Source organism: Chelonia mydas, chromosome 3, assembly GCF_015237465.2.
Source record: "Chelonia mydas isolate rCheMyd1 chromosome 3, rCheMyd1.pri.v2, whole genome shotgun sequence".
Lineage (NCBI taxonomy): Eukaryota > Metazoa > Chordata > Testudines > Cheloniidae > Chelonia > Chelonia mydas.
Window position 1 is genome coordinate 62335783 of NC_057851.1, and position 15004 is coordinate 62350786.

Sequence of the window (15004 nt, forward strand, 5' to 3'; positions counted from 1 at the left end):
AGATGCTCTAGAGTAGATGCCAGCCTGTGCCACTTCCCGCAGCTCCCATTGGCTGGGAACGGCAAACTGCGGCAACTGGGAGCTGCAGGAGGCCATGCCTGCGGACAGTTAACGTAAACACTGTCTTGCGGCCCACCAGTGGATTACCCTAATGGGCCGCGTATTGCCCGCCACCCAGGTTGCCCACCACTGGTGTAAATATAGCTGGAGGGTTTGCCAGAATAGCTATACCTGTATAATTATGCCAACAAAGGCTGTGTCTACACAAGAAAAGTTAAGTCTAGGGTCAAAAGGAGGAGATCAAACATTATAGGACCCCGGTCCTAGAAAAGGGAGGGTGCTGAACAGGTGGCCAGAGACTGCCCAGGAAGCGTCAGTAAGAGCTGACAGGCTGGCACGGAGATGCACAGAGACAGAACATGATATTAACAGGACAGTGTGCTTCTCTCAGACATGGGGGTTAGCTGATTTTAGGGGAACTTAAAAAAGCTGACAAGAAAAGATTAAGATACAGTAAGACCCCGGGTGCACAGGTCTTTGTTTTGTCCTTTGCTCTATGTGCTTTGAACATCTGGGGAGAATTACCACATAATACTTTGTTTTGAAGATGCTGTTTTTGAGTCATTTCAATCATCTCACTGGTCCTCAGAATGAAAGACTCACAAAGGTGCCAAACACAGTTGGCTCTATCACATTAATATGGTAAGAGAACAGGGAGGTCAATGCCAAGAGACCTAGAAACCTGAGAGGTGCATTTAAGAGGGACTAAAGGGGTCCAAAGTGCAGTTTGCCCTGTAATCATGATTGAGGGTCAAAGCTAATTCTGCTGCTAGGATAAAATTTAAAGGAGTTTTTAAGCTAGTCTCCAATTCAAAGTTGCTAACTACCAGATGTCTTTAGCAAAATACAATTTCCTGAATTATTCAAAATTTCTAGACTTTAAAGAGAAATTTCCTCAGAAAGACAGGGCCCAGTCTAAGCTCTCATTGATGAAGACAGGCTGGTGGCTAAGACATCACTCCATGTGCCAGTGAATGCACATTGACGCAGCTGCAGTCATGAGGTATGAATTGTGGATCCAATGTTCAGGGTTCCCCAGGGAGGTCCAGAATAACATTGAGGACCTTCCCTTTGATGAGTCTAACTTCTTTAATGAAAAGACCAATTAATATCTACATTCTCTTAAAGACTCTAGGACAACCCCTCACTCCCTGCATTTACACCCCAGCTCTGAAGAAGAAACATCATAAGCAAACCCTCAGGCCCACCCACCCTCAGGTATTTTATCAGGAGTGCCCTTATGAACCCCAGTGTAAACGACAAAGGGTTCAAAGATCCAGGTATGTGACTTCCTCCACCTCTATGACCACTGAGGTAGGGAGAACTAAGCTAACTATGAAAACACTAAAAACACTAAACTACTAAAAATTATAATTTATATTTACAGGTATCAAAGTAGAGAAAGACTGAAGCAGACCCAGAGTACAACAACTCACGCCACTTGGTAGTATGAAAGAACTGGATAGGCATTGGTCTGCACTGCCCTTTATATTCTGGTTTGGAGCCTGAGGAGAACAATTGTGCATATGCGGACCCACGTACACTGCTTACTAAAACTCTCTAGACTAAGATGCATGGTGCATATGCATAGCCATGTGTGGAACTGACATAGGGATAGGATCATCACTTGAAGAACATAACCTTTCTATACATCAGTTTCCCAATCTCTAAAATGGAGATAATAAAAGAAAACTGTACAAGATACTACCCTTATTAGGCAATCTCTATTTTTTGTAATCCACTTAAAACAGATAAGGCTTCATCTACTAATATTTGTACACTTTGAAATTCTTGGATGAAACGCAAAGGAAGTAGGAATTATTACTCTACTGCTTCACGACATTTTTTCTGGGAATGGGACAAAAATCTGCATCAGAGGTAGGTAGACAGGTAAGGTCAGGTATTAGAATTTTCCTGTACTCATTCACCCCTCCTCTCGGCTTATTGGTAGAGCGTTGGCCTCGGTGACATCTTTTACCTCTCTAATTCTTATGATTCTACTATTTTTACTACAATGCTGTGAACAGTGCTGCCATAGTGCAGTTTAATAAAACTCAGCACTGTTGTCTCTCTGAAGATTTTACAAGCTAATGACAGGACGGATGCAGTTGATGTGGGGGTAACCAATTATAAAAGAAGTATAAGAATTCAAACGGGAAAAAAGTTGTTATATTAGTAAATTGAACTTTTTTTCCTCCAAGAAAAACCAGCACGAAATGCCAACAACATGAATGAGGTGAAAAAGTGAGGTTAATTGAGCTCTCACATGTTTCCTTTATTTTAAGTAGTTCACAAACTATTAAATACATAACCACCATTTAAAGCACATAGGTTTCTTCAATTTGGCATGTGGAAGAAATAAGGTAAGAATGACTCATGAAATCTCTCAGCAACTTCAAATTTCTGACCATTGTTGATAGCATTACAGACCACAGCATCTGTGACATGAGCTTTATCACTATGCATAAAAACTATTTGAGGCAATGTAGCTAAGTTCATGCAAAAGTCTTGTATAGTTGCAAAAACCTCAGGAAAATATTATTCTTCATGTCAGCCTTTTTGTTCCCTTTTAAAAAATTTCTCCCTGAATATTATGCTAACATCAAGCATACAAATATATATATATATATATATATATATATATATATATATGCACACAAATATACACGCACACACAAATATTAACTAACATTATTTAAAAATGTAACACAATCATATTTACATGGGAAATATGAAAAACCACAAGTTGAACATTTCTCTTCTATTTTTATGGCTTGTTATAAAATCTACTTAATACAAAAAGCACTAGAAATGATTGTCTCCCGTAGGAATAACAGAGGGACTATGCACCTGATCTTGTTCCCACTGAAGTGGCATAGGAATTTTGCTGTTGACCTCAATGTGAACAGGATGGGACTTTGTGACACTAAGCACCCCTGTATTCATAACCTACATACTATTGTAATAATCTTTGTACAAAATATTCCTTGGGAGGTATCATTTGATAACTCACTGATCATTAATAGCCTTCAGTGATGTAAGTAAGTGGTGGGTATTAAGAATAATGGATATATGCTGGAATGATTACTAAAATCTATTCAAGCCAGGCATGTCAGGGGGAGTTGGTAAACAGGCCTGCTTAGACAAAGGAATGAACATTAGACTCTCTGACCAGCCTGATCGTCAGGCAAAGACAATGAAAATCTATTTTTACATATTAGGTAAATAAACCTATTATTTAATAAGTGGGAGAAGAAAGAGCATAAAGCTTCCTTTACCACCAGACTCCATGTCACCTTCCTCACAGCTTGAATAAACTTTACTTTGAGGGGTAGCCCTCAGAAGAATCCATATCAAATGTTTACTGGTCTATCAAGACAGGGAGCTGAACCTCAAGTGTTAAGCAACTGAATCAACTGATTGTATACAATAGCACTGCATTATAAGAGTGTACAGAATGAGGTCTTTTTTGAAAACTAATGACACTGGTAATTAATGTAAGTGTGAAATGTATGTATTAACACTACATCAGGAATTATAGATACTGCTGGATATTAGATTGTACAGTCTACCCAGACAGGAGGGACTGTCACTGCTATCTAACGGTCTCCAATGTAAAGCAAGTATGGTGGGATCAGAAACAATGGAAGCCTCATTTACATAGAAATCGTACAGGGGGATGGGATGCCCACAAGAATGGAAAACCAGCATGAGGTCATCCTGCCTCCTGAAACAAGTTAATTGACCTTTGGAAGATGTAAGAAAAGACAGAAGCCATCTTTGGCATTCATCACCAGGCAGACACAAGAGGCCAGAGTCCCTGCAAGCTGAGAAAGATGGGTCCTTCAAGCAAGGGAGAGGTGCGGGGGTGTGTGTTGAAGTCTGTGGAACTGAACATAGGTGAGAAACCAGCTTAAGCAAAGAGCTTTCATCTAAGAAGAAAAGGGAAACCAGCACCTTCTACCTTTGTCGAAGGTCCTGACTGAGAGAAAGTCAGCCGTGGCTGGGAAAGAGAATGACTGGTAACACATCTAGAACAAGGCCTGTAACTAGCTAAATTATGTTTTAGACTTTTAGATGCATGTTTTCATTTTTATTTCCTTGTAACCCTTTATTTCTTTTACTTAGCATCACTTAACCTATGCCCTATTGTTAACATGTTTGTTTTATTTTACTATTAACCAACTCAACACAGTGTTTAAAGGGAAGGGTATATTCACCCCAATTAAGTTAATAAGCTGTGATCTGTATTTGTGTCTTTAGTGGAACAAATTAACCATGTTATTTCTCTGAACTGTCCAGGAGCGGGCTGCAGATTGCAGAAGGCACAGTTTTGGGAAAATTCAGGACTGGGAGTCACGCTCCTAGTAGTAACCGAGGCTGCTGGAAGCCAGCATAAAGCTGCAGAGCTGTAGAAAGGCTGCTAGTGTCAGAGCTGCTGAACCTGGGCTGTCTAGCACACAAACACTTAGGGTGTGAGCTGCATGCTGGTAGGCTGCATGTGAGCGGGCCAGGTTGGGAGCTACAGCAGAAAAGCGCTGTGAAACAGCCAGGGTTTACAGGGCAGACAGTAACACATCCCTTACTGGTCTGGATTGCACCTCCGAACGAATCAGAATGTGACAGATCTATATCTAGAAATGTTAAGCATGTAGGTATTAGAAAAGATAGTAAATAGCTTCATCATATCCATAAAGCTGTTTCTGCATCAGGCTGATGCAGAATGATGAGAATAATTTTAACATTGCACTTATAGCCATGAAAAATGTTGTATTACCTTAACTATTAATCCTTTTGAGTCTACCATCCATATCTTTTTGATGGCCTCACGTTCTGGTATCCCTTCTTTTTGCATAGCCATAATAATCAGATTTGCTATTCCAAGGGCAGCCTTAAAAGGAGAGAGGGGAAAAGAAAATTCATATATGAAACTGGAAAAGAAAGAGAATGCAACAACATATGATACTATTTTTTAAAACTGTTAATTTCAGTAACAATTAAAGCTGTACAATTAGATCTTCATAAATTAAAAACACCGGAAAACGGATCTTTTACAATGTTAGATATGGTGGTGATAGATATCATATAAAAAACAAAGATAGTCAGATTCATGGCTCAGTTTTACTATGTTTATGCTTCCTCTTCTCCTCACATAATTAATGGAATCTGCTATTTTACATTGGACAATAAAATATGATAAAGATCAGAACCCCATGTGACTACTCTACTACCACCAATAAAGTTTGGTTTGAATAAAATTAATTTTATTGCATTTTTTAAAACCAGCCCAATATATTTATATAGAGTGGAGTGCAGGAGTGGTATTGAAGTGAATATGGTCTCTGAGCACTGCCACCCTACACATGTATTATCTAGACAATGGAGAAAGCCAGGGAGAAGCAGATGATTACTTATGTGGTACAATTTGTACGCTAAAAGTTTATTTTCTTACATTCATCTGCCTATTAAAAGGAGCAAGATGAGCAAAACATGTTGTTGTTTTAGGTTTTTTTGCTTTTTCACAAAAATCTACGAATTTTACAAAATATAGGAAAGGAGTACTTGTGGCACCTTAGAGACTAACAAATTTATTTGAGCATAAGCTTTCGTGAGCTACAGCTCACTTCATTGGATGCATTCAAGCTTATGCTCAAATAAATTTGTTAGTCTCTAAGGTGCCACAAGTACTCCTTTTCTTTTTGTGGATACAGACTAACACAGCTGCTACTCTGAAACAAAATATAGGGGGTTTTTCTGAGTCAAAGTGAAAACTGTCAAGTTTGCAATGTTTTTCTAAAAATAATCTGTTCTGAAAATTTTAGCAATAAGTAAGTCTATTTCTTTTAGCCACTTCTGGTTTTAATAATTCAGAGCACAGACTAACTCAAGCAGGGTTTGAGACGTTCAGACTTCATTAGGTGTTCAGCTCAGACTAGATCAGGAGTTCTCAAATTGGAGGGTCTTGACCCTTAAGGGGTCATGAGGTTATTACATGGGTGGGTCGTGAGCTGTCAGCCTCCACACCAAACTCCACTTTGCCTCCAGCATTTATAAAAGTGCTAAATATAAAAAAGTGTTTTTAATTTATTAGGGGGGTCGTACTCACAGAGGGTTGCTGTGTGAAAGGGGTCACCAATACAAAAGTTTGAGAACCACTGGACTAGATGTTTCAGTTCTGCTTAGGTAGCATTTAGCCACAAACACATTAATTATTGAAGGAGAATTCACTAACCTTACATGATTATCCAGTTTTCACAACAGAGTTTAAACAGCAAAAATAAATACAAATAAATAAATAAATAAAATAAACCCAAAGCTAATATAAACAAACAAACCAACCCACCACATGATACTCACGATTCCTTTTAAAGGATAACAATTTAAATAGTATTTTACAGAATCCAAAGTACACTGGTTAAATTTTGACTGATGTGACCATGCTTTCTTTTGTGTTTGTACAGCTCTTTGCACATTGTTGGCACTACTGGAAATAAATACTAACACTGATCTTTTAAGATGAGTTTTAACACTTATTCCAGATAATAATCTTTGAGAATGTAATACGATTTTTATTTTCCTATAAAAAACCTTTATTTTTGTTTTAAATTTCAAGAACCCTACACAACACACACTATATTTTATTAAGTAATATACAATCTCAATCTCAAATCATCCTTAAAAGAGCCCATCAAGAAGGCATATCTTCTCTTATCTACTACTCGAGTATTCTGTAATTGTAGACAGTTGGCTGTTCTCCCAGAAAAAAGTTCCATTTTTCAGTTCTTTGTCTAGATGCATGTATTATTACTGGATTCTAGTTTTATTTCTTCTGAATGATATCACAAAAAAACCAACAGAATACTGAATAATTTTGAAGATCAACCCAGTACAAACACTAATCAGTTTGCTTCTTGTTCTTCACTATGCAATTTCATTGAGAATCAAATGGCGCCCCCCTTTCCTGCCCAACAGCAGCTTATTGTTTTTGGTTTTGCTTTAGAAATATACAGTTTTATTCTGAATAAACTCATAGGGACAGAGATTGTGTCTTCCATTGACTTTATACAGCACCAAGCACAACAGTGTTAAACAGAAAAATATTTAACCAGAGATTCTTCCATTTGCTCAATATGGAGCAAAAGCTGGGGAATGATCTGTGTGCACCAAGGTTGAAAGCATCTCTAAAGTCTCCAATACATTCAGATCACTGATGCAGATATTGATGCTCTATGTGGGCCTGATCTGATCTGGTAGATGCTGAGTGACAGAATAATCACAAATGTAGGACTGGAAGGGATCTCAGTAGGTCATCTAGTTCAGTCCCCTGCACTGAGACAGGACTAAGTATTATCTAGACTAGACCATTCCTCACAGGTGTTTGTCTAACCTGTTCTCAAAAACTTTCAATGACAGAAATTCCACAACGTCCCTGGATAATTTGTTCCAGTGCTTAACTACCCTGACAGTTAGGAAGTTTTTCCTGATATCTAACCTAAATGTCCCTTGCTTCAATTTAAGCCCATTACTTCTTATCCTGTCCTCAGTGTATAAGGAGAACTATTCCACATTATCACCTTCCTCTTTATAACAACTTTTTACATACTTAAAGACTGTTATCATGTGCCCCCTCAGTCTTCTCTTCTACAAACCAAACAAATCCAATTTTTTCAGTCTTTCCTTGTAGGTCACGTTTTCTAGATCTTTAATCATTTTAGTTACAGTTCCTCTGGATTTTCTCCAATTTGTCCCCATCTTTAGCGAAGCGTGGTGCCCAGAACTGGACACAGTACTCCAGTTAAGGTCTTATCAGTGCTGAGTAGAGTGAAAGAATGTGGTTGAGGTAGACACATAGGCAAGGCACAGACTGACCAGAAATTGGGTTGCGGGCTGGATTTCTTCATAGGAGCTACCCACTCCTAACACTCCTGCAAATACATTCCAGAATGTTTCCTTTTTTTGCAACAGTAGGACACTGTTGATTCATATTTAGTTCGTGATCCACTATAATCCCCAGATCCTTTTCCACAGTACTCCTTCCCAGCCAGTGATTTCCCATTTTGTATATGTACAACTGATTGTTCCTTCCTAAGTGGTGTACTTTGCATTTGTCCTTATTAAGTTTCATCCTGTTTATTTCAGACCATTTTGTCAATATCATTCTGTATTCTAATCCTATCCTCCACAGCACTTGCAACCCCTCTCAGCTCAGTATCATCCTCAAACTGTAGAAGGGTTTTCTATATGTCATTATCTAAATCATTTATAAAGATATTGAATAGAACTGGACCCAGGACAGATCACTGCAGGACCCCACTTGATATGCCATACCGCTTCACTGTGAATCATTGATAACTACTCTCTGAATATAGTTTTCCAACCCATTGTGCTCCCCCCTTACATAGATTCTTCTAGGCTATATTTCCCTAGTTTGTTTATGAGAAGGTCAGGTAAGACAGTATCAAAAGCCTTACTAAAGTAGAGAGTATCAGGGGGTAGCCGTGTTAGTCTGTATCCACAAACACAATAAGGAGTCCGGTGGCACCTTAAAGACTAACATGCCCAAATAAATCTGTTAGTCTTTAAAGTGCCACCGGACTCCTTGTTGTTAAAATAGAGAGATATCACATCTACTGCTTCCCCCCGATCCACAAGGCTTATTACCTTCTCAAATGAGGATATTAGGTTGGTTTGACACAATTTGTTCTTGACAAATACATGCTGACTGTTACTTATCACCTTATTATTATCTAGGTGCTTGCTTGCTTGCTTATTTGCGCCATTGTCTTTCCAGGTATTGACTGGTCTATAATTCCCTGGATTGTCCTTATTTCCCTTTTTATAAATAGGTAGTATGTTTGCCCTTTTCCATTCCTCTTGGATCTCTCCCATCCTCCACAAGTACTCAAAGATAACCACTAGTGTGTCAGAAATCTCTTCAGCCAGTTCCTTGAGTATTCTAGGATGTATTTCTTCAGGCCCTGCCAACTTGAAGACATCTAACTTGTCAAAATAATTCTTAACTTGTTTGTTCCCTATTTTATCCTCAGATCCTACACCATTTACACAGCTGTTCATTATGTTAGTCATCTGATTACTGCTAACCATGTTGGATATTATTTGGATGTGCTTGGATTGGATGAGAAGGAAGAAGGCATTGCTGGCTCGATGGACCGTCCTGAGTTCTAGTATATCTATGTGCATTCTGGACTGCTGAGGTGTCAGGGTTCCCTCCCCATTCTGAACTCTAGGGTACAGATGTGGGGACCCACATGGAAGACCCCCTAAGCTTATTTCTACCAGCTTAGGGTGAAACTTCCCCAAGGCAAACTCTTTGCCCTTGGAGGGTACGCTGCCACCATTAAGTGATTTAACAAAGAATCAGGGAAAGGACCCCTTGGAGTTCCTATTCCCCCAAAATATCCCCCCAAACCCTTACACCCCCTTTCCTGGGGAGGCTTGAGAATAATATCCTAACCAATTGGTTACAAAGTGATCACAGACCCAAACCCCTGGGTCTTAGGACAATAGAGAAATCAGTCAGGCTCTTAAAAGAAACAGAACTTTATTAGAAAGAAAAAAGGTAAAAGAAGCATCTCTGTAAAATTAGAATGGAAGCTAATCTCACAGGGCAATCAGATTTAAAATACAGAGGATTTCCCTCTGGCAAAAACTTTAAAGTTACAAAAAGAAAACCAGGAATACACCTTCCTCTCAGCACAGAAAAAAATCACAAGCCAAAACAAAAGTAAACGAACGCATTTCCTTGCTAGTACTTACTAATTCTAATGGAGTTGGATTGTTGCTTTCTTGATCTCTCTCCGGCAAGCACACAGAACAGACAGACAAAAGCCTTTCTCCCCCCACCCTAGATCTGAAAGTATCTTGTCCCCTCATTGGTCCTTTTGGTCAGGTGCCAGCCAGGTTACCTGAGCTCCTTAACCCTTTACAGGTAAAAGGATATTGTGCCTCTGGCCAGGAGGGATTTTATAGTACTGTATACAGGAAGGTTGTTACCCTTCCCTTTATATTTATGACATGAGTGGGTCCAGATGTCCTGTACCATATGATCACCCTTATGAGCACTCATACCTAAGAGGGAGGCATCAGTAATGATGGTTGCCTTGGGAGTCAGTGTGAGGAAAGGGATCCCCACCAAACTTTCTCCACCTTTGTCCACCTTACGAGAGAGTCCAAAACCCTGGACGGAATTGTCACCTTGTTGTTGATGTTGCCCCACTCTGGTGAGTTCATGGAGGGAGCCAGTCTTGTAGACAACGAAGATAAAACCTGGTGAATGGCATCATCTGTGTGCATGAGGCCCATCAAGGAGGGAAAGGAAAGTTCTGATTGAAGTGCAGAGTCTGATGGTGACTTGGTGTGAGAGAGCACTCATGGCCTGAAACCTCTCAAGAGATTAGTTAAACTCTTGCTGTGGTTGAGTCCAACATCAACCTATGAAGTTTATGGACCTCATGGAGGTAAATGAATTTTTTGTGGTTGAGGTAGACACTTAGGCAAGGCAGCAGACTGACCAGAAATTGGACTGCCTGCTGGACTTCTTCATAGGAGCTGCCCATTAGAATCCAATTGTCAAGGTATGGGAACACAGTAAATCCTTCTCTTCTCACCAAAGCTGCCACTACTGAAAAAACAGGGTAAACAGACTGCTGTGGCCAGTCCAAAGGGGAGGACTCTGCATTGGTAACAGTCTTGATTGAAGAGGATGTGGGATGGATTAATGTCTATTTGAAAGTATGTGTCTTTCAGACCCTCCTCTGAAGAGGAATTACTGATGCCAAAGAGAACATGTGGAATTTTAGTTTTCAGATGAAAACGTTCAGCATTCGTAGGATGGGCATCAGCCTCCACCTCATATTTTTCTTGGGGATCAGGAAGTCAGAGGAGTAGAATTCCTTTCCTTCGATGTTGAGGTGGAATCCTTTCTATGGCTCCCTAAAGAAGAAGTGAGTCCAATTCCCGTTGGAGAATCTCCTTGTGAGAGCCATCCCTGAAAGGGAAGTGGGAAGGGTGTTTCTGGGTAGGATTTGTTTGAAACTTGATCAGATAGCCACCATGAATAACTTCTAGTACCCATTTATCGGTAGTTAAGGCCCTCCAGTTGTCAGCAAATTAGATAAGGCAGCTTCCAAAAAAGCTGAGGCAGAGAATGAAGAGGATTCAATAAAGGTATAAATGCCAAGTGAGCAAAGAGCTGTCCTCAAGTCCTTGAGGGAGTGGAGAGATTGATTGCATCAAAGGGCAGATCTTGGATGGCACTCTGCACCTCTCTAGGGAAACTTGAGAATTAATCACAGGTCTCTTCTCATAACAATGGCCATAACATCCCCCTAGACACAGTATCTGTCACGTCCAGCACTGCCTGGGGGGAAGTCTTGGCCACCAATTTGCGTTTGTCAGTTAAGACCTGGAAGTGGGCTTTATCCTTCTCATGGAGCTTGTCCTTAAAATTTAGAAACTTAGCATAACTGGTAAAATCCTATTTGGCAAAGAGGGCCTGATAATTTGAGATCTTGAGTTGGAGGGAGGTGAAAAAGAAGACTTTTCTCCCCAGGAAGTCGAGCTGCTTGTGTCCCTTATCAGAAGGAGTAGCCTTGAGGTGTTGCTGCTTGGATCTCTCTGTTGCCACCTGCAGCACCAAGGAGTTAGGCCATGGGGGTAAAAATAAAAACTCCCCCTCTCTAGCTGGAACAAAGTAACACTTCTTGGCCCTCTTAGGGATAGGAGCACAAAAAGCAGGAGTGCGCTGAACTGTCTTTTGCTGGGTCCATGATGGCCTCATTGATGGGGAGGACCACTCAACCTGGACCGGAAGGCTGAAAAATGTCCAGAAGTCTGTGCTGGGGCACCTGGACTTCCTCATGCTCAATCTCCAGCACTGATGCCATTTTATGCATGAGCTCCTGATACTGGTGATCTGGCAGAGACAGAGAAGATGGAGTAACCGCCTCATCTGGTGAAAACGACGAAATTGCTCCCGGAACTGTCAGAACCAGCTCACCACCTTCCTCAAAATACTCGACAGGTATGGTTGGGGATAGATGGTCAATGATAAATAAGGCTTATGTATCAATCCCGGGTGTCCAGAGTAGGGCTTCCACAGCCTCCAGTAGGATGGATCAACTGGCGGAGGAGGACGCCATGGCATAAAGTACCACTTGTCTCTTGTCTAATCATGTCTGGCTGCAGGCCAGAATCCTGATCTTCTAGAGCTTCTGTCCAGGGCCACCTTTATCCGGAGTTGCAGGCCCTCCTGTGGAGCTTCTGACTCACTAGAAGAAGAGGCCAGATCCTGGTCTACGAGTATAACTGATGGTACTGATAGCTGTGTATGGACACTGGTGGATGAGACAGGAAAATGACTCTGAATCCTTGGAATAGTCTCTTCCTCTGGTGTAACAATGTCCCCGAATAGAAATGGTCCTGATAAGAGGAGTCAATGTGGGTAAGGGACAGGAAATATGTCCTCTGGTGAGATAAAGGTCTCAGTTCACCCTGGTGGAGCAGTTGGAACCAGAGTTTCCCTGGTCACGGGGAAGTTGTATCCATCTAGAGACTTGTTGCTATAGGTGCACCAACAGCTCTAGATTTGGATGGCAACACCAGAAGCTGTTTATTTTGAGCCTTTACCATTGAAATTGATGCTAGACCAGCAGATCCATATCCTTGCATTCCACTTTCTCCTGCCAAGAAGATTTACTCGGGCTTAAGTCTTTAGCGCCCATGCACGCAGATTCTCCTGAGTTTGATGGGATCAGAGAGGCTTCCTTTCTCTTCAGGGCAATCTTAGACCACCATGGTTTGTCCCTATGTCTATGAGAGTGCTGGTAACGGAGTCTGGCTTGGCTACTTACTGCTCGGTGGCACCTCTTCATGGCTCATCCGGGGAATTGGCTCACCACTGTCCGCACCCCGTGAGAGGGTCACTCAACCCATTGTTCTGGTCAGGAGCTGCAGAGCCTCTCTTTTGTGGCTTAGCCCTCTGGCCAAGTCACCATCATCCTCCCCTTCCTGTGTATTATCAGAATCTCCTTCCTCAAAGACTCAGGCCCTCTCCATATCCACTGAGCTGCCTGCACCACTTCTGCAGCAACTGGTAGGGGAACATGTGCTCTCCCTCTATTCCGGATTATGATCCAGAGACCTTCAAACCAGCAGTTCAGGTCTATCCCTCTCAGACTGTACTGTTCCTTCCCTGGACTGCTCCCTACCCTGCTCTTTCTCAGTCTTCTGTTCTCCACCTTGTATGAGGGAGCGTGACTGGAGGCTCACCTCTTTGCAGTCCCCATCTATTGCGAAATTCCTCTTTATAAACCCCACCCAGCTCCTTCCCCAGCTGGATTCCATCAGCAATTAGGCTTTAGCACTCCTTGCCTTTCCTCCAGGTATGAGTTAATTGGCCTAATAGAACCATTCAGGCCTCGTATGAGGTAGACACCCTAACACAGTGCCCCTTACTTCCACTGGAAGCTTTTCTTAGAACTCTCAGCCTCTATTTCTGAGCTTGTGCTCGAAGATGCACTGCCTGCTTGCTTAGATTGATGTACAGGGTCAGTCCCCAGCCTGGACCTGATTGGGGTCTCATTGCCTTCTTCAGATGTTTCCTTAGCTTCAGTTCCTGACCCTCACAACTTCTGGGGGGAAAGGAGTGGCAGATGCTGCACTTGGCTGAAATGCGAGCCTCCCCCAGGCAACAGAAGCAGTGTTGACGTTCATTGGGCACAGAAAAGGATCAAGGGCAAGAAAAGTTTTTGAACCCCAGAACCCTGGACATCATCCCAGCATTCTTGGGTGGGGGGGGGGGGATTTTCTCAGGGGGAGGAGAAAAAGGGGGAAATAACTACTAAAACAATTATATACAAAAATACCATATATTTACCGCAATGGCACAGTAGAAATGAATCTCAGGACACCAAAGATTCTGACTTGGACCATGCGGCAGTAAGAATGAACTGAAGAGGCATTGGCACGCAACAACCTTTATGCCCTCAGTTCAGCGCACAACGAGAGCTACGGAGCATGTCTGGGCCAATGGATACTGATTGTAAAAAAATTCCAGACTCAGGTGCATGGTGCTCATGGGTACCCACATGTGAAATACACATAGGGGCTATCATTCAAAGAAGAACTTGATGTTTTAATAGCGGACTATAATTTTCCCAGAGCATCCTATGAAAATACCCATCTTGATCAGATGAACTAAAGGAGTTTCGACAAAATGTATATTTGAAGTAAGAAAATTTTTTTGCAGGTGATTGTTATTTAACCTAATAAGTATCTTATTATGGATCAGATACATGTAACTTGTTCTGAAATAAAAGCAAGGTTTTCACATGAGAAGCTTCCTTGCTGTATAATAAAGATACCTCTCCAGCTCCCTGGAACAGGATATTGTGATCTGACAGCTTGTTCTCAGTGATACGCAGAGCTGCTAGAAGACCTGCAACAGCCACAGCCGCTGTTCCTAAAAAAGAAAATGAATTATTTTGACTACTCTTGAAATAGTAATTGCAAAGCCTTAAGTAAAAATTATCAATGATTTCGAAGTACTCATATAGCTAAAAGATGCAAATACTTGAGAGTTAGCAATTACAATTTAGATAGGGAGTCGTTTGTTTGTTTTGCTTTACTTTGTTTTTATTAAATCAGAGATAAACGAGACTAATAACTTTAGAATAAAGTTAAATAAAGATTATGATCTTGATTCTAATCTCAGCTATGTTAGCATGTACTCTATCTTGCCAACCACACCACCTAGTGCTCAGAATTCATTTGACCAGATCTCAGGAACTGAGCAAGATCAGACATGGTCAGTAATGGGAAATGCCAACTCCCATTGGCAGGATGCACACTAACTAAGGCAAGAGTTGTATAGTGACCTTTGCTTCAATGAGTGTGTAACATGAAATGAGAGGTTATTTATCTC

At 41.2% G+C, this 15004-nt stretch overlaps 1 protein-coding gene across 1 annotated transcript in view; it reads right to left on the reverse strand.

Annotated features, from left to right (window-relative positions):
- ME1 (malic enzyme 1) overlaps window positions 1-15004 on the reverse strand; it is a 330426-nt gene that overhangs the window by 42789 nt on the left and 272633 nt on the right. Inside the window, exons 8-9 of the mRNA XM_037894397.2 lie at window positions 14445-14542; window positions 4838-4951 (exon numbers count right to left, since the gene is read on the reverse strand). Of these exons, the coding sequence (XP_037750325.1) occupies window positions 4838-4951; window positions 14445-14542 (212 nt within the window). The remainder of the gene's footprint in view (window positions 1-4837; window positions 4952-14444; window positions 14543-15004) is intronic.